This window comes from Bufo bufo, chromosome 2, assembly GCF_905171765.1.
Source record: "Bufo bufo chromosome 2, aBufBuf1.1, whole genome shotgun sequence".
In the NCBI taxonomy this organism is placed as follows: domain Eukaryota; kingdom Metazoa; phylum Chordata; class Amphibia; order Anura; family Bufonidae; genus Bufo; species Bufo bufo.
The window spans coordinates 471,686,804-471,708,131 of NC_053390.1; the positions used below are offsets into that span (position 1 = coordinate 471,686,804).

Genomic DNA, 21,328 nt, shown 5'->3' on the forward strand with positions numbered 1-21,328 from the left:
CCTTTGACAGGGTGGAGTGGCGGTTTCTGTGGAAGGTTCTGGCGAGGATGGGCTTTGGGGAGAGATTTATAAATAAGATCAAAACACTCTACAGATCCCCCACGGCTAGGCTGAGTCTTAACGGGAGCCTTACTCCTAGTATTGATCTAAATAGAGGTACCCGTCAGGGCTGCCCATTATCCCCACTCCTGTTCGATATTTATATTGAGCCCCTGGCCTTGGCTATTAGGCAGGATGCCCAAATTAAAGGTTTTGGAATACTAGGAGAGGAAGATCGTATTTCTCTATATGCGGATGATGTCCTTTTCTTTGCAGATAACATAGAGATAACTGTCCCAAGCATTATCCATACTGTTAAACTATTTGGTGAGGTATCAGGCCTGGACATAAATTGGTCAAAGACTATTCTGATGCCAATAGACCCAGTGTCCCAAGAGGAATCCTTGATAACCCAGCTAGATGTTGTTGATACCTTCCAATACTTGGGTATGACTATCTCCCCCAAGGTTGAAGATTCGGTACATCTTAATCTGACCCCATTGATAACAAAAACGAGGGCAAAAATAGGGACTTGGCTGAGACTTCCCTTATCCAGAGCGGACCGAGTTTCACTGGTTAAAATGGTAATTCTACCCCAATTCCTCTATGTTCTTAGGAATTTACCTATCTGGATAGAGGGTAAATATTTCAAACTAATGGAAAGAATAATCAATGATTTGATATGGGGAAGAAAACGAGTGAGACTCAAACTGGAATACCTTTATAAGCCCTTGGACCATGGGGGTTTAAACCTCCCATGCTTTAAGGGCTTTTTCATTGCCGCCCAGTTATGGACGTGCAGTGAATGGCCAAATAGCACTTTTTTAAGCAGCCTAGTAAGAAGCTCTGCACATAGTAATATATTTACGCTTTTGGAATCTGGGTTATTGACTAATAGGGACCGGGGGCATAGAGGGACTATAAAACTACTAATGAAAACATGGGCTGTTACTAGAGAATGGTTGGGGGTAAAGGGATCACTCACATTCACGCCTCTTTGGCACAATACTTACCTACAGATATTAGATGGTATAGCAAAGGATCAATTCTGGCAAAAGAATGGGATTCTCTTCCTGGCACAGGTTGTTAAAAACTGAGAAGTTAAGTCGTTTGTGGAAATATCACATTGTGTAGAGAATCTGTCATGGTTTAGGTATTTTCAGCTTCGCTCGGCACTTTTTAGTTTGGATAATAAATCACTGCTAGAAATAGATAATTCCTCCCCGTTAAATGAGAGGTTTGGGAAGACACCAGTAAGAATGAAGATTTCACATATATATAAATTGTTAATTAAGTCACGTTTTTTTGAGACACAATCACCAGGGCAAAAGGCCTGGAGAGGGACTGCCCAAATATACAAAGTGTAGGGTGGGGGAGTATTTTTACTAATCCAGATGTACTTTCCCATAACTTCAATCACGTCGTAATACAGTTTAACATTTATCATAGATTATATGTTACCCCTATTTGGTTAAGCAAGTGTGGAATAAGAGATTCCTCTAACTGTCCTCTATGCGATACTGCTGGTGCGGATTACCTACATATGATCTGGGCATGCCCAGAACTCGGGGCATATTGGAGTGGTATTAATAAGGTACTTATTAATACCTTATTAATTGTATCGTCGACTACAATCGGTATATGGGAGGAATTGATCTCTCTGATCAAGTCCTCAAGCCATATAATGCCATGCGCAAAACCCGGGCATGGTACAAAAAAGTTGCGGTCTACTTGGTACAGGTTGCCTTGTACAACTCTTTTGTACTATCCCGAAGCGCTGGCAGCACAGGGACATTCCTCCAGTTCTATGAGGCAGTCCTCAAAGACCTGATCTTTTCGGACCAGGAAAGAGCAGGCCGGAGTACCTTGGGAACTGGAGGCGCCCGGATCGTCCCTGGGGCCAACACTTTCCAGGTGTGGTCCCCCATACTGGATAGAAGGGACGAACCCAAAAAAAGTGCAGAGTGTGTCGCAGGAGGGGGATACGGAAGGACACCACTACTCAGTGCAACACGTGCCCCGATCATCCGGGCCTCTGCATTGACTGTTGCTTCAGGGAGTACCACACTTCCATGGAGTACTACATTTTTATAATCCCCAACAGTCCCCTAGAGCAGGGCTTGACAAATTTCCTTGGAATCTAGGAGCCAGCTAAAAAAGTTAGGAGCCAGGCGGAGCCGCGTCATAAAATCTATATTGCGATATAATTTTAAGCATGTATATCGCAATATATTGTTTTCTATATTGGGGGGGGGGGGGTGTTTAAACTTTATTTTATTTTTTTACGTTATTTAATAACTATTAGCCTCCTTAAGGGCTAGAACCCTTGTCATATTCACCCTAATAGAGCTCTATTAGGGTGAATAGGACTTTACACTCTCCCTGCTGCCCTGTGCTTTGTGCACACAACAGCAGGGAGCTGACCATGGCAGCCAGCCTCTGATCAGCCCCTCCAGCCTCTGATCAGCCCCTCCAGCCTCTGATCAGCCCCTCCAGCCTCTGATCAGCCCCTCCAGCCTCTGATCAGCCCCTCCAGCCTCTGATCAGCCCCTCCAGCCTCTGATCAGCCCCTCCAGCCTCTGATCAGCCCCCCCAGCCTCTGATCAGCCCCCTCTGGTAAGAAACCCACCCCCCCTCCCTCCCCAGTATTAATCATTGGTGGCAGTGGCCACAGGGTCCCCCTCCTCCTCCTCCCCCCATCATTGGTGGCAGTGGGCAGTTCCGATCGGAGTCCCAGCAGTGTAATGCTGGGGCTCCGATCGGTTACCATGGCAGCCAGGACGCTACTGAAGCCCTGGCTGCGATGGTATGTTAGTAAGCAGCATTATACTCACGTGCGCCGTGATCGCCGGGAGCTCCTTCTTCTCATAGGTCTGTGCGGCGCATTGCTAATGCTATAAGCATTAGCAATGAGCCGCACAGACAGAAGAAGGAGCGCCCGGCGGCCACGGTGCACGTGAGTATAATGCTGCTCACTAACATACCATCGCAGCCAGGACTTCAGTAGCGTGACTCCTGGCTGCCATGGTAACCGATCGGAGCCCCAGCATTACACTGCTGGGACTCCGATCGGAACTGCCCACTGCCACCAATGCAGAGAGTCGAGATTGAAGAACATTCCCGGCACCCGACCTCTGACAGGACGCTGTGATCCGCGCGAATAACCCCTCAACTGAGGGGTTAATCGCGCGGATCACAGCGTGCAGTCATAGGGGCCGGGATATGGCCGGCACATTTATTGGTGGCGCAGTGGGCACAGTCCCTCCCCTCCTCCTCCTACTCTGTTCTTAGTGGCCAGCGGCAGCCGCGCACAGTGGGGAGGGAGGGACTCCTCTCCTTCTCCACTGTGCCGGCTCAGGAAACCATGGTGCGCTCCGAGAGCGCATCTTTGAAAACGGGCTGACAAATACCCAAGCGCCAGGACCAAATTCCTGGTTGCCATGGCGACCTGGCGCCCGGGATTTGTCGAGCCCTGCCCTAGAGAACATAAAAAACTATGGCTCTCAGGCTTTGGAGACACGGAAACAATTTTTTTTTTCCCCAAAAAAATATTAGTTTTAGTGCAGGCATCCTCAAACTGCGGCCTTCCAGATGTTGTAAAACTATAACTCCCAGCATGCCCAGACAACCTACAGCCATTAGGAGGGCATGGTGGGAATTGTAGTTTTACAACATCTGGAGGGCCGCAGTTTTAGGATGCCTGCTTAGTGTCTCCAAAGTCTGAGAGCCATACATATTGGGCATCATCGCGTCCGTAAAAATCGTCTCTATAAAAATAACATTTAACCCAACCCCCCAAGATGAACAGCGTTAAAAAAAAAAAATTAAAAAAAAGTGTAAAAAAAAGCAATTTTTTTGGTCACCTAACATCAAAAAAAGTGTAATAGCGAGTCATCAAAATGTCATATGCACCCCCAATTAGGGCCTATAAAACCGCCATCTCATCCCGCAAAAAAATTTAAAATGTAGACATATTGGGTATCGCCGCGTCCGTAAGAATCTGCCCTATAAAAATAACATTTGACCAAACCCCTCGGATGAACAGCGTTAAATATAAAATAAAAACGGGGCCAAAACACCCATTTTTGGGCAAAATTTCCATTTGAATCCTTTTTTCCGGTAATAAAGCAAGGGTTAACAGCCAAACAAAACTAAATATTTATTGCCCTGATTCTGTAGTTTGCAGAAACACCCCATATGTGGTCTTAAATGGCTATATAGCCACACGGCAGTGCATAGAACGAAGGGAACGCCATATGGTTTCTGGAAGGCAGATTTTGATGGACTGGTTTATTTGCACTATGTCCCATTAGAAGCCCCCCTGATGTACCCTAGACTAGAAACGCCCAAAAAGTGACCCCAATCTAAGAAACTACACCCCTCAAGGTATTCAAAAGTTACTTTACAAACTTTAACCCTTTAGGTGTTCCGCAAAACTAAAAAGTGAATGTAGAAACAATTTTAGAATTAAAATTTTTTGTTACCTTGCCTCAAAAAAGTGTAATATAGAGCAACCAAAAATCATATTTACCCCTAAAATAGTCCCAAAACAACAACCACCTTATCCCGTAGTTTCCTAGATGGGGTCACTTTTATGGAGTTTCTACTCTAGGGGTGCATCAGGGGGCTTGAAATGGTACATGGTGTAAATAAACCAGTCCAGCAAAATCTGCCTTCCAAAAACCATATGGCGTTCCCCTTCTTCTATGTCCTGCCGTTTAGCCAAATAGTAGTTTGCGACCACATATGGGGTGTTTCTGCAAACTACAGAATCAGGGCAACCCATTTTGAGTTTTGTTTGGCTGTTAACCCATTTTTTCCAGTAATAAAGTAAGGGTTAAAATGGAAAATTTTCCAAAAAATCGAAATTTCTAAATTGTTTCTCAATCTGCCATTAACTCTTGTGGAACACCTAAAGGGTTAACAAAGTTTGTAAACCCAGTTTTGAATACCTTGAGGGGTGTACTTTTTTAGATGGAGTCACTTTTTTGGAATTTCTATTCTAGGGGTGCAAGGGGGGGGCTTGAAATGGGACATGGTATAAACAAAACCAGTCCTGCAAAATCTACCTTCCAAAACCCATATGGCGTTCCCATCTTTCTATGTGCTCCCGTTTGGCCAAACAGTAGTTTACGACCACATATGGGGTGTTTTTGCAAACTACAGAATCAGGGAAACCCATTTTGAGTTTTGTTTGGCAGTTTACCCCCTGTCTTTTTCCAGGAAAAAATTTATTATATTGGAAAATTTTCCCAAAAATCTAAATTCTTAAAATTTATGTCCATTTGCCATGAAGTCTTGTGGAAGACCTAAAGGGTTAAACTTTGTTAACCCTTTAGGTCTTCCACAAGACTTCATGGCAAATGGACATAAATTTTAAGAATTTTGATTTTTGGGGAAATTTTCCAATATAATAAATTTTTTCCTGTAAAAACTGTTTTGAATACCTTGAGGGGTGTAGTTTCTAGAATGGGGTCATTTTTGGGTGGTTTCTATTATGTAAGCCTCACAAAGTGACTTCAAACCTGAACTGGTCCATAAAAAGTGGGATTTAGAATTTCTGAAAAATTTCAAAATTTGCTTCTAAACTTCTAAGCCTTGTAACATCCCCAAACTATAAAATATCATTCCCAAAATGCTACAAACATGAAGTAGACATATGGGGAATGTAAAGTCATCACAATTTTTGGGGGTATTACTATGTATTACAGAAATAGAGAAACTGAATCTTTGAAATTTGCAAATTTTTCCAAATTTTTGGTAAATATGGTATTTTTTTATGCAAAAAAATTAACTTTTTTGACCCAATTTTAGCAGTGTCATGAAGTACAATATGTAACGAAAAAACTATCTCAGAACGGCCTGGGTAAGTCAAAGCGTTTTATCAGCACTTAAAGTGACACTGGTCAGATTTGCAAAAAATGGCCAAGTCCTTAAGGGGTTAAGGTGAAAATTAGCACGGTCCTTAAGGGGTTAAAGTAGCCAGCAGTATGTTTCTAAAGATCCTTTTCTTCCTCTAGCCAGATCCACCAAAAGCTTGGAAAACTAACTTTAATCCCCTGCACGTGCTATGTAACAGCAGAGTTTGAAGTCAAGGGGCAGCGGCCTCCTCAGTTCGTCAGGATAACCACACCCCCTTTCCCTGCTCCTTTACCTCTGATTGACAGGCGCGCACCTGAACATTCTGATGTGCACTCACACCCGGGAGCCTGCCAATTGAGCCGCTGAAAACTACCTAACAGTGGTATACAGCAATGTACCGGCGCATTAATAGAAACGTCAGGGCTCATGTGTGAGACTTCGGCCTGCTTTGCTGTACAGCCGAAAACTATCGGCTGGCTGTCAATTAAAAGCGAAAGGGCAGGGAAAGGGGGCGTGGTTATTTTCACTTGAAGCGAGGAGGCCGCTGACCCCTTGACTTCAAACTCTGCTGTTACATAGCGCGTGCAGGGGATTAAAGTTAATTTTTCAAGATTTTGGTGTATCTGGCTGGAGGACGAAAAGGATCTTTAGAAACATACTCCTGGCTTACTTTAAGGTAATGTTGGTGGTTTGGGAGGCGTTTATAGGTGACAGGTTCCCTTTAACTTTCATTGGTGGCCTGCCCCTCCTCCAACCCTCTCTCTTATTGGCAGCAGCGGCACCAGGGGGAAGGAGAGAGCGCTCATGTTCTGTGATGCTAGGCAAATCCCGGTATCGTATCGATACCGGGACAAAAGTATCGATTGGGTATTGATATTTCGATACCCGCAACAACCCTAGTCTTTTTACAGCTGGGCGAATTAGAGGTTCTTCATTGTAACACAGATAGACGGACGGGTGATTCCTGGTGACTTGCAACAAAGCGGTAGCAGGAACAGCTGACCCTATATTACCCTGTAAAGATGGCGAGGGGGCTAGAAATGCCGTACCTATCTATACAGTGCACCCGCCCCGAAAGGGGCGACCCCGTCCGGATACCTGTCCCTAGACCCAGGCAGAATCCCTAATGTACCCTAGAAAGATGTTCCCGACGTGCCACGTTTCGTTGGAATAACTCATCAGGGGAAAAAGCAATCTAAGGGTATGCTTAGTATATCGTAAGCTAAATACACAAAAAAGAACGTTTGGTAGGCAAAATTACTGGGTACAACAAAATACTGCCGAGTACATCAGTTATGCTGGGTACATCGTGGCGAGTGGCGCATGGTGCTAAGTCATGAAGCCCCTACCCACTGGCAGGCAGGTCGTCATTATCATTGTTTATCATTAGTCCCTGTTCATTACAGGGCAACATCTTTGGGGGTCTTGTTGTGTCTTTTGTGATTCCACTGAACCATGGGATAAGTATATTATAATTACCCCCTTAGTCCTGTTTTTTTTATTTCTTTGATTTCCCTACTTTTGGGCCCCCTCGTTTATGTTGGATGTACTCAGTATAACCTATGTAGTCATAATACTTTTGTATTCATCATAACTGATGTACTCAGTATTTTGTACCCAGTAATTTTGCCTTTTTTGTGTATTTAGCTTACCATATACTCTGCATACCCTTAGATTGCCTGTTTCCCCTGATGAGTTATTCCAACGAAACGTGGCACGTCGGGAACATCTTTCTAGGGTACATTAGGGATTCTGCCTGGGTCTAGGGACAGGTATCCGGGTGGGGTCGCCCCTTTTGGGGCGGCTGCTCTGTATAGATAGGTAGGGCATTTCTAGCCCCCTCGCCATCTTTACAGGGTAATATAGGGTCAGCTGTTCCTGCTACCGCTTTGTTGCAAGTCACCAGGAATCGCCCGTCCGTCTACCTGTGTTACAATGAAGAACCTCTAATTTGCCCAGCTGTATACAGACTACGTATCCAAGAGAGCACACAGGGGTACCAGATCAGTGAACGATCCACATCCTCCCAACTATCCATCACGTCTGGATTGGTGAGATTGTTCCTTTAATTTTTTTTCCCCTTACATTGTTTTCTTTGGTCCCATTCACTTTGGGTAGTGTGCTACATACTGTCTCAGCCAAGCGTACGTTGAATTATTTGTATATTGTATGTCTTTTTTGGTGTGGGTATAGTTTTATGCGATTAAGGGTCCATTCACATGTTCGTATGTGTTTTGCGGATGTGCAAAAAACGGACATAGTCAATGTGCGTTCCGCATTTTTCAGACCGCACATCGCCGGCACTCTCAGAAAATGCATTTTCTTGTCCGCAATTGGGGACAAGAATAGGATATGTTCTAATTATTTTGCGGATCTGGAAGTGCGGATCCACAAATGCAGATGCGGACCACACATTCCGGCCCCATTTAAAATGAATGGGTCCGCACGTGTTCCGCAAAATTACGGAACGGATGCGGACCCATTTTGCGGACGTGTGAATTCACCCTAATAGTAAAAGTTACGTTTTATTTTCCTATACCCTGTTCCTGGGGTCTGTTTAGTTTTGGATATAGTTGGGAATACGTAGGGGAGGTATCAATAATCTCTCCTCACTTTTCGTTGTTTTAAGTCCACTAAAGCCTGGCATACATGGCTATGTCAGGCTTTAGCAGAGCGGGCACAGGCGAAGGAGCAATGTATTGTGTGAGCTCCTGCCCTGTGCCTGCGCCCCCAAACTCTGTTAATAGCCTGCTTACCACATTACTCCTCTGCTTGTGTTCCCGCTCTGCTAAAGCCTGACAGAGCCCATCTATGCCAGGCTTTTTAAAGAGCAGTGCTGGCACAGGCAGGAGTAGCGATCAGTGAGACACAGGGGAGTCAGTTTTCCCATACACAGCAATGTGTGGGACTACAGATTCTAAAGCGCAATAGGCACTTGAACTAGAATTTTGCTGGAAAAAGGTTAGAAAAATGTATAACTTATGCCATTTACAATAGGATTTAATAACTTATATAGAAAAGTTTATGTACACTTTAAGCTGGTTCCATATTCAGAAATTCAGTGCATTTGTGATGCATATATAGGTGAACAATATGCAGCTATTGTATGATTCTGTCATGTCACATAGATGTCGGGTAGCTCTCTGGGGGGAAAAAAGGGGGTGGTGGTTGATATTTTTTACCTATAAAGTAGCTGTAAATGGATACAAATGATCGTCAGTTCTCTTCCACTGAAATGGTGTATGTTAGGCTACATTCACACGTCCGTGGTGTGTTGCGGACCCGCAAATTGCGGGTCCGCAACACACCAGCCCGTCACCCCCATAGAAATGCCTATTCTTGTCCGCAAGATGCGGACAAGAATAGGACATGCTCTATCTTTTTGCGGAGCTGCGGACCCAAAATCGGGGCCGCGCTCCGCAATTGCGGCTGCAGACAGCACACTGTGTGCTGTCCGCATCCATTCCGTCCCCATACAGAATGAATGGGTCCGCACCCATTCCGCAAAATTGCGGAAAGGATGCGGACCCATTTTGCGGACGTGTAAATGGAGCCTTACTTGTAGTTTTATTGTGAACAGATCCTTGAACAACAATACCCATCCTATTATGATCTTTAACTAACCTTTCTTTATTATAGGTGTAAAACATGTGGAGAGTATATATATAAAGGAAAAAAATTTAATGCCAGGAAGGAAACAGTGCAAAATGAACAATACTTGGGACTCCCCATCTTTCGTTTTTATATCAAATGTACACGATGCTTAGCTGAAATTACATTTAAGGTATGAACGGCAGAAAAAAATCATGTAAAAAGTCATTTTGAATGCAGATCTGGTATTCTATACCAAGGCTGTGGAGATGGTAAGCCAAAATTCGGAATCCAGCTCTGACTGTAGTAAAATGGTTGAAATTTCTAAGATTTTCTAAATTCCTGTAAGTAAATCTGCTATGCACTGTGCATTTAATAACTGGAAAACATTGTTATACACTTAATTGTAAGAATCTGTGACTGTCCCCTCTCTATATTAGCTCTATATTAGAACAGCTCTGGAAACGCAGAGAATTGCGCAAGTCTAAATGGGAATAGAAGAAAGGTAAAAAGTGTAGCCGCTGTACTCAGTGCGTGCATGAAAGGGTTGTCTGGGAATAAGTAACTTTTCACAGGCGCCCGCAGCCGACATCCGCTATGGAAAGATTTATACCTACCTGCTCCCTGGAGTTCCAGTCCTGCGCACTCGCTTTCATATTTTTACTTCCTCCCCAACATGGGCATGATCATCTGATCCTCTGCAGCCAATGACTGGTGTTCACAAGAGACATGTCACTGCTGAAGCCAGTTATTGGCTGCAATATGTATGATTATTTTCATAGTGGAGACAGGCTGCAGGCTCCTGGGAAAAGTTATTTATTCCCGGACAACCCCTTTAATGCTGACTTCCTGTTCTGAGATGGTCTTCACTACTGAGCATGTGCAGCACAGTTTCAGGTATTGTAACTAAGGGCCTTGGAGCAGTATGAAAATACGGTACCTAGTATTGGGAACAGGGGAGAAGACTGGAGAGGTGAGAACTGATCCCCTGTCACCACTACAACACCCTGCTTATCACTGGTTTTGATAAATAAGGGCCTTAAATTGATAGAACATAAAATATATTTATGGTTAACATTTCTTGCTTGTTTGAAAAAGGCTGTTTAGACGAAACGTGTCATATTTGCCTGTATTCTGTTTATGGCAATAGAGTGAAAATTTATTAGCATCAAAGGGCGAGTGCTCATCCACTTCTTCTACTTGCTTAATATTTCTAAACTATTCTAAATTTATATGAAAGTTCAATATTAATAATTTTTAAGCTGGAGTGCATATCAAAATTCACTTGCACTAAGACTCCACAGCTCTGTTCTGTACGATGAGGATTTGTCTGTTCGAATCAGAACTAAACTAAAATGCTGTGATAATAGCTTTAAAGGGGTGTTCCAGCTTTTTGATTTTGAAGACCTATCCTCTGTATAGGTCATCAATATCAGATCAGAGGGGGTCTATCATCTGGCATCCCCAACAATCAGCTTAGCTGCTGTTTGCCGGCATAGCCACTACACCCTGAACGGACCCTTCTGCTTCAGACTCCGTCCACTGTTTAGTTTCTGGCGGCTGGCTGAAAAAATGGCGGGTCTGACTGCTGATCTGATTTAGGGCTCATGCACACGAACGTATTGTCTTTCCGTGTCTGTTATGTTTTTTATGCAGAACCATGCATTTCAATGGGTCCGCAAAAAAAATGGAAGTTACTCCATGTGCATTCCGTTTTTCATATGTCCGTGTGTCCGTTCTGCAAAAAAATAGAACATGTCCTATTATTGTCAGCATTATGAACAAGGATAGTATTGTTCTATTAGGGGCCAGCTCTTCCGCTCCGCAAAATACGGAATGCACATGGACATAATCTGTATTTTCTGCGGACCGCAAATTACTTATTGTTGTGTGCATGAGCCCTTATGCTTTGGATTGGTCATCAGTGTCCAAAAGCTGGATTACCCCTTTAAGAGTATGTCAACTAAATTGCTGAGGCTCAGAAATAGCCAAGATCTTTTACTCCATCTCTGACAGTCCCATAGGGAGGAATGGAGTGGCGGTACGCAGGCTCGACCTGCCGATTTATTTGGGATCCCTGTTCTCGGGGTTTATTCCTTTTAATGTTTTAACCATTTCATCACTTTCCATTTTACTAGACAGATCCAGAAAATACTGACTATGCTATGGAACATGGAGCTACACGGAACTTCCAAGCAGAAAAGCTCATTGAGGAGGAAGAAAAGCGGTTTCAGAAGGATCGTGAAGAAGAGGAGCTAAATAATCCCATGAAGGTACTGAAATTTCATGCTCATGAATCAAAAACAAGCCATATAAAAAGTAATTATGAATGCAAATGTGGTATATATTGTGAGAAATGCATTGTACAGTGTATTTTAGCAGGCCATAACAGGTCAGTGGCAGAAGCTACTTCAGCTGAAGGGTGGCCAGTTAGCATGTGCTCACTAATATAATTTGGATGAGTGAACCCGAACTTTATAGGTTCTGGAGGTGTAGGCATTCCTTTATAATAGAATTTGTAGACTGAATGCAAAAGGGAAGCCTTTAAGAGGCATTCTGTGTTGATCCGTCATAATAGATGTCTATGGCCAAGCATGACGGATCCATCTGGTTTCTGTTATGCAGGACTGAAAACAAAGTCCTGAATAACGGAAACCAGACGGCTCAGTTATGCTTGGCAATAGACTTCTATTTTGACTGATCAAAACAGAATGCCTCTTAACCCCTTATGGACCCATGACGTACCGGTACGGCATGGTTCCCAAGTCCTTAAGGACCCATGATGTAACGGTACGTCATGGGTTGTTCCGATCACCGCTGCCCGGCGGGCGGTGATCGGAACCAGGTGCCTGCTCAAATCATTGAGCAGGCACCTCGGCTAAATGCGTCGGCGATCGCCGCAAACCGCAGGTCAATTCAGACCTGCGGTTTGTGGCTTTTACCTGGTGCGGCGGTGGTGCCATCGGGTCCCCATGGGGCTGTGGGGGGGACCCGATGGCATGGAAGGCAGCGCGATGCCTTCCTGAGGCATCTGCGTTGCCTTCCGGTGAAGAGCCTGTGAGATCCAGCCCCCTGGATCTCACAGGCCCCGGAAGCTGTATGAGTAATACACACAGTCTTACTCATACAGCCAATGCATTCCAATACAGAAGTATTGGAATGCATTGTAAAGGAATATACCCCCAAAAGTTCAAGTCCCGAAGTGGGACAAAAAATAAAGTGAAAAAAAAGTTGAAAAAATAAATATTTCCCCCAAAAAATTAAGTTTCAAGTGAAAATAAACAAAAACGTCATTTTCCCCAAATAAAGTATAAAAAAAATACGTAAAAAATAGGGGGGGGGGGAGTATACATATTAGGTATCGCCACGTCCGTATCGACCTGCTCTATAAACATATCACATGACCTAACCCCTCAGATGAACATGGTAAAAAATAAAAACTGTGCTAAATAAACCATTTTTTGGTCACCTTACATCACAAAAAGTACAACAGCAAGCGATCAAAAGGGTGCAAAAAATGAGCCCCTACCTGAGACAATCGCCCAAAAAATAAAAAAAACTATGGCTCAGAATATGGAGACCCTAAAACATAATTTTTTTTTGTTTTAAAAAAGCAGTTATTGTGTAAAACTTACATAAATTTAAAAAAAAAGTATACATATTAGGTATCGCCGCGTCCGTATTGACCGGCTCTATAAACATATCACATGACCTAACCCCTCAAATGAACACCGTAAAAAATGTAAAATATAAACTGTGCTAAATAAACCATTTTTTGTCACCTTACATCACAAAAAGTGTAATAGCAAGCGATCAAAAAGTCACACGCACCCCAAAATAGTGCCAATAAAACAGTCATCTCATCCTGCAAAAATCATACCCTATCCAAGGTAATCGCCCAAAAACTGAAAAAAATTAGGGCTCTCAGACTATGGAAACACTAAAACATGATTATTATTTTTGCTTCAAAAATGAAATCATTGTGTAAAACTTACATAAATAAAAAAAAAAGTATACATATTAGGTATCGCCGCATCCGTGACAACCTGGTCTATAAAAATATCACATGATCTAACCTGTCAGATGAATGTTGTAAATAACAAAAAATAAAAACTGTGCCAAAACAGCTATTTCTTGTTATCTTGCCTCACAAAAAGTGTAATATAGAGCAACCAAAAATCATATGTACCAACAATATTGCCACCCTATCCCGTAGTTTCTAAAATGGGGCCACTTTTTTGGAGTTTCTACTCTAGGGGGGGCTTCAAATGGGACATGGTGTTTGGCTGTTAACCCTTGCTTTGTTACTGGGAAAAATGGATTAAAATGGAAAATTTGCCAAAAATTCTGAAATTTCATGTCCATTTACCAATAACTCTTGTGGAACACCTAAAGGGTTAACGACGTTTGTAAAATCTGTTTTGAATACCTTGAGGGGTGTAGCTTTTTAGATGGGGTCACTTTTATGGAGTTTCTACTCTAGGGTTGCATCAAGGGGGCTTCAAATGGGACATGGTGTCAAAAAAACAGTCCAGCAAAATCTGCCTTCCAAAAACCGTATGGCATTCCTTTCCTTCTGCGCCCTGCCATGTGCCCGTACAGTAGTTTACGACCACATATGGGGTGTTTCTGTAAACTACAGAATCAGGGCCATAAATATTGAGTTTTGTTTGGCTGTTAACCCTTGCTTTGTAAAAGTAAAAAAAATATTAAAATGGAAAATCTGCCAAAAAAGTGAAATTTTGAAATTGTATCTATTTTCCATTAATTCTTGTGGAACACCTAAAGGGTTAATAAAGCTTGTAAAATCAGTTTTGAATACCTTGAGGGGTGTAGTTTCTAGAATGGGGTCATTTTTGGGTGGTTTCTATTATGTAAGCCTCGCAAAGTGACTTCAGACCTGAACTGGTCCCTAAAAATTGGTTTTTTGAAAATTTCTGAAAAATTTCAAGATTTGCTTCTAAACTTCTAAGCCTTGTAACATCCCCAAAAAATAAAATATCATTCCCAAAATGATCCAAACATGAAGTAGACATATGGGGAATGTAAAGTAATAACTATTTTTGGAGGTATTACTATGTATTATAGAAGTAGAGAAATTGAAACTTGGAAATTTGCATTTTTTTTTTTTACAAATTTTACCAGTGTCATGATGTGCAATATGTGACGAAAAAACAATCTCAGAATCAGAATGGCCTGGATAAGTCAAAGCGTTTTAAAGTTATCAGCACTTAAAGTGACACTGGTCAGATTTGCAAAAAATGGCCAAGTCCAGAAGGTGAAATAGGGAGAGTCCTTAAGGGGTTAAAGGCTTCCGTTTTGCATTCAGTCTACGAATTCCGTTATATTCAGTTTTAATGGAATTCCCACACCACCTGAACACAAAACCCGAACCTGTAAAGTTCTGGTTTGCTCATCCCTATTAGACAGTAGTCTAAGTGAGACAGTTATATCCAGTAGGTCTAAAGTCTAGAGGAGATCATTGCAGTGTGATTAAATGATCTTTTTAAATATGAAACCATGATCTTTTATACAATTTGACATTATGAAAGGGTATCTATTGTTATAACCTTTTCTGTATAATCCAGAATACTTTTTTTTTTTTTATAAATTTTTATTTAAGAAACCACAAAGTAAAAAAAAAAATATTACATAATCAATCAATATCATTATAGTTCATGTCAACCCTTTTTTTTTTTTCTCTCTATTGCCAACCAATCACCCAAACCTACCCTTCCTCAGTTTGCGATGCGTCTCAAAAAGAAAAAAATACAAAATAAAAATTGCAAAAGATAAAGGGATGGGGGGGGGGGGGAGAGGAAATAGAGATAAGAAAAAGAGAAAACCTACCATTTCCAACCTCCCCATATCTTGGACCATTTTTGTTTAGAGTTTCTTTGGTTATATAGGATGTTCTCGTATTTCTTGACCTTATTAACCAGAAATAGCCACTCATTAAGGCTTGGGGTATTCTGTGAAAACCATACTCAAAAAGATCTTTTTGTACTTGTCACAATTGACCTGAGAGAGGTCACTCAAAATACAACACTGGTGAAAAGGGAATTACTACCTTTAAAATTTTGAACAATAAAGTTCTGGACTGAACCCCCATAGATTTTTTTAAGTCTGGGCAGGACCATAACCTATGCAGAAAATCGGCCAACTGTGAATCACATTGTGGACAATTCGAGGTTTTCCCCCTGCCTCGAGGAAACAGCCTGATTAAAAAGTGCCTTAACTAATAATTTATATAATTGGGAAATCTTGCCCTTCTGACCTGAGCTCCCCATCACTGTATTTAATAGTCAAGAAGTATCAATCTCCAACAATGGAGCTTCTTTTATACTAAAAAGTGCTGAATGTAATTGAAAGTATCTAAACCAACTTAAATTACCTAAATTACCCAAATGTGCTAAATCAGAAAAGGAAAGTACCTCTCCGTTTCTCACAACTTGTAAAATATACTTAATATTACTATACTGCCAAAACTTATTTCATCATTTGACATATTTGACATAATTGATCAACCCCTTGTAAATAAAAATTGTGCCAAAGAGGGGTGCACAAGAGAGATCCCTTTATCCCCATCCATCCAAGTGGTCCAAGATCTAGAGTATAGCCTTCCAGTCGCTCTATATTCTTGTTCAGCCTTAATTAAACGCCCAGATTCCAACAAAGTGAATATATTATCAAATAAGGATCGTTCCACCAAAGTCTTACACAAAGCACTTTTTCTCCCATTCACAAAATAACCATAACTGCCTGGCTATAAAATAGCCCTTAAAATAGAGACGATTCAACCCTCCCTGCTCCAACGGCTTATAAAAATAGTCCAGTTTTAACCTTACTTGTGTCACGGATGGTGTACAGGAAGCAAGACAATGCAATATAATCAATGACTCACTGGATCCACAACTAAGGAACAAAAGGGAGACCCCTGCATGAGACCTGCCACTCTCCCTGACTGCTCAGCCTATGCGAACACCCCAAAGGTGGATGGGCGCATATCCACGTACCTCGGCTATCTAATACCTGAAGACCCTACAATAGTGAGGGGACACGACCACCGGCTCCCTACACTAGACACGGAGGGAGTCAGGGTCTCCTGAAATCCAGCAGACAGAAAATCACAAATAAAGGAACAGCACTTATCTTGCAGAGGACTGGGAAAAATAGGAACAGCATACACACACACTCCAGGAAGTTGTATAAGCCGCACACTACTGCATTATGGGGAGGAACTTAAAGGGAAGCAATCAGTCCAACTGCATGACAGCTGAGATAGACTAACGAGATGAGGAACTGAAACCAAAACAAAGAAACTCAAGGAGGAGGATCTGGAAGGCTCCTGTCAGAGCTTCTCAGCTGTCTGGTTGTGACAACTTGCTTTCTTCCCCACAAAAGGAGTTGATCAGCCTCTCAATAAGCCTAAAGAACTTATCCTCAATCCAAATTGGATGGTTCCTAAGGATATAAAGAAGTTGAGGCAAAATCACCATCTTAACCAGGGAGATTCTATCGGCTCTAGTTAAAGGTAGTCGATGCCATATTGTAATTTTTTTATCTCAATTTACTTATCACTGGAATCAGATTAAGTTGCGTAAAATCTTTAATCCTACGGGATATTGTTATGCCAAGATACTCAAATGAATCAACCACCTTTAACATCGAGAAGGGCCCCTCACTCAGATATTCAAAATTATCCAGTAACATTAGGGAGGTCTTTGACATCAAAACCAGAGACTTCACCAAAGGAATTTACTTTACAGATGGTTCTTGGGAGGATTATATTAGTACAATTTATAAAAAAATTAAAAAAACATCCTCTGCATATAGAGAAATCCGATCCTCTAGTCCCAGGACTCCAAAACCCTCAATCCTAGTATGTTGCCTAATACTTAATGCCAGAGGCTCAATATAGATGTCAAAGAGGAGCGGAGAAATTGGACAACCTTGAAGAGTGCCTCTAGTTAACGTAAAGCTCGAGGTGAGACTACCATTAAGATTGAACTTGGCTATAGGGGAGTTGTACAGGAGCCTAACCATACTTATGAACCTCTTACCGAATCCCATCCTTCCCAGGACCCTCCATAAAAATCCCCATTCCACCCTGTCAAACGCCTTAGAGGCATCCAAAGACAGGATGGAGCGGGAAACACCTCCAGATGACTGTATGTTCACAAAGAGTCGATTTGAGTACCTTTTACTAGGAATAAACCTGTTTTGATCCGGGTGAATAATCGAGGCGATAACTCTAGACAGCCTAATGGCCAGCATCCTTGCAAGGAGTTTAACATCTGTGTTCAAAAGTGATATCTGTCTACAGTCAGGTGCATAAATATTGGGACGTCAACACAATTCTAAGATTTTTGGCTCTATACACCACCCTAATGCATTTGAAATTAAACTAAAAGGATTGGCTTTAACTGCAGACCGTCAGCTTTAATTTGAGGGTATTTACATCCAAATCAGGTGAACGGTGTAGGAATTACAACAGTTTGCATATGTGCCTCCCACTTGTTAAGGACCAAAAGTAATGGGACAGAATAATAATCATAAATCAAACTTTCACTTTTTAATACTTGGTTGCAAATCCTTTGCAGTCAATTACAGCCTGAAGTCTGGAACGCATAGACATTACCAGACGCTGGGTTTCATCCCTGGTGATGCTCTGCCAGGCCTCTACTGCAACTGTCTTCTGTTCCTTGTTCTTGGGGCATTTTCCCTTCAGTTTTGTCTTCAGCAAGTGAAATGCATGCGCAATCGGATTCAGGTCAGGTGATTGGATTGGCCATTGCAAAACATTCCACTTCTTTCCCTTAACCCCTTTAGGACACAGCCTTATTTCACCTTAAAGAGGACCTTTCACCAATTATTACACTGTGAACTAAGTATACATACATGTTGAGCGGCGCCCGGGGATCTCACTGCACTTACTATTATCCCCGGGCGCCGCTCCGTTCTCCTGCTATGCCCTCCGGTATCTCCGCTCACTAAGTTATAGTAGGCGGAGATTTCAGTCACTAAGTTATGGTAGGCGGAGTCTGCCCTTGTTCTGCTCTAGCGCTGGCCAATCGCAGCGCAGAGCTCACAGCCTGGGAGGTTATTTTCTCCCAGGCTGTAAGCTCTGCAATGCGATTGGCCAGCGCTACAGAAGAACAAGGGCAGACTCCGCCTACCATAACTTAGTGAACGGAGATACCGGAGGGCATAGCAGGAGAACGGAGCGGCGCCCGGGGATAATAGTAAGTGCAGTGAGATCCCCGGGCGCCGCTCTACATGTATGTATACTTCGTTCACAGTGTAATAATCGGTGAAAGGTCCTCTTTAAGGATCAGGCCATTTTTTGCAAATCTGACCAGTGTCACTTTAAGTGGTGGTAACTTTAAAACGCTTTGACTTATCCAGGCCATTCTGAGATTGTTTTTTCGTCACATATTGTACTTCATGACACTGGTAAAATGAAGTAAAAAAAAATAATAATTTTTATTTATAAAAAAAATACCAAATTTACCCAAAAATTTTCAAAAATTGCACATTTCCAAGTTTCCATTTCTCTACTTCTATAATACATAGTAATACCTCCAAAAATAGTTATTACTTTACATTCCCCATATGTCTACTTCATGTTTGGATCATTTTGGGAATGATATTTTATTTTTTGGGGATGTTACAAGGCTTAGAAGTTTAGAAGCAAATCTTGAAATTTTTCAGAAATTTTCAAAAACCCAATTTTTAGGGACCAGTTCAGGTCTGAAGTCACTTTGCGAGGCTTACATAATAGAAACCACCCAAAAATGACCCCATTCTAGAAACTACACCCCTCAAGGTATTCAAAACTGATTTTACAAGCTTTATTAACCCTTTAGGTGTTCCACAAGAATTAATGGAAAATAGATACAATTTCAAAATTTCACTTTTTTGGCAGATTTTCCATTTTAATATTTTTTTTACTTTTACAAAGCAAGGGTTAACAGCCAAACAAAACTCAATATTTATGGCCCTGATTCTGTAGTTTACAGAAACACCCCATATGTGGTCGTAAACTACTGTACGGGCACACGGCAGGGCGCAGAAGGAAAGGAATGCCATACGGTTTTTGGAAGGCAGATTTTGCTGGACTGTTTTTTTTTTTTTTTACACCATGTCCCATTTGAAGCCCCCCGATGCACCCCTAGAGTAGAAACTCCAAAAAAGTGACCCCATTTTAGAAACTACGGGATAGGGTGGAAGTTCTGTTGGTACTAGTTTAGGGTACATATGATTTTTGGTTGCTCTATATTACACTTTTTGTGAGGCAAGAAATAGCTGTTTTGGCACCGTTTTTTATTTTTTGTTATTTGCAACATTCATCTGACAGGTTAGATTATGTGGTATTTTTATAGACCAGGTTGTCACGGACGCGGCGATACTTAATATGTATACTTTTTTTTTTTTTATTTATGCAAGTTTTACACAATGATTTCTTTTTTTAAGCAAAAAAAAACATGTTTTAGCGTTTCCATAGTCTGAGAGCCATAATTTTTTTAAGTTTTTGGGCGATTACCCTGGGTAGGGTATGATTTTTGCGGGATGAGATGACTGTTTTATTGGCACTATTTTGGGATGCGTGTGACTTTTAGATCGCTTGCTATTACACTTTTTGTGATGTAAGGTGACAAAAAATGGTTTATTTTACACCGTTTATTTTTTTACGGTATTCCCCTGAGGGGTTAGGTCATGTGATATTTTTATAGAGCAAGTTATTACGGACGCTGCGATACCTAAAATGTATACTTTTTTATTTTTATTTATGTAAGTTTTACACAATAATATCATTTTTGAAACAAATAGCTACTCACGCAAGGTTCTTTTCCCCAGCCTTAGCCCTAGAATAATGCCATTAGCACTAATCGCTGAAAACAAAGTGTTTAATAGCAGTGATCAAAGGTTTCTCTGATCGTGGGTCATTAGAACGTTTTAGCAGCAATCACTTTGCGCTAAGCAGAGAAATGTAAATTTTGAAAATTGAAAATGTTTAAAAATTTTCTGTATATTTTGGATTTATTTTATAAATAAAGGTGAAATATTCACTCAAATTTACCACTATTATGAAGTACAATGTGTCACGAAAAAAACATTCTCAGAATGGCCTTGATAAGTAAAAGTGCTGCAAAGTTATTACCACATAAAGTGTCACATGTCAGATTTGCACATTATTATTATTATTATTATTATTATTATTATTATTATTATTATTATATATTTTTATTTAATCCAGGTTCTTACACATACACAGCTTCTTTGACAAAGTCCATTGTTTGTGAGTTTTCCCATCATAGTCATCAAAGACATGTTTTCGTAAAGTAGGGGGTGCCTCTTCTTTTGGCAGTCACATAAGGGGAGATTTATCAAGACCAGCGTGTGCTGCATCAGTCTTGATATCCCTTACACTGCTGGATGATGTGCACCTTATCCTAAATCTACGGCAGGTCAGAGCTGCTGTAGATTTCTGTTTTCATTTACGCCAGAAACTGGCATAAATAAACGGAATTGTGCTGGGCCCGCTGGCCACCAGTGGGTGGCGTAGAAACAGCACTTGCGATAAAATATTGTCGCAATAGTGTTTGCAACTTTTCAACACCAGAAAATCAACATAGTGGGAATGTTGAATTCCCCCATAGTGTTTGGCAGTATTGAATGTTTATATGAAACTAATAATGCTATAAGAGGATTTCCACACATTTAAAAATGGTCATATAGCAGCAAATCAGAACAATATCTAACTCAAAGGGGAATTAAAATGTCTTCATGCCAAAGACCCAAAACTCTGTTTGCTCTAATACCTAACGTGACA

At 41.5% G+C, this 21,328-nt stretch overlaps 1 protein-coding gene across 2 annotated transcripts in view; it reads left to right on the plus strand.

The window, feature by feature from the left end:
* YJU2 (YJU2 splicing factor homolog) overlaps positions 1-21,328 on the plus strand; it is a 49,649-nt gene that overhangs the window by 24,455 nt on the left and 3,866 nt on the right. For both annotated transcript variants that reach the window (XM_040417735.1, XM_040417736.1), the window contains exons 3-4: positions 9,541-9,685; positions 11,631-11,765. In XM_040417735.1, the coding sequence (XP_040273669.1) occupies positions 9,541-9,685; positions 11,631-11,765 (280 nt within the window). The remainder of the gene's footprint in view (positions 1-9,540; positions 9,686-11,630; positions 11,766-21,328) is intronic.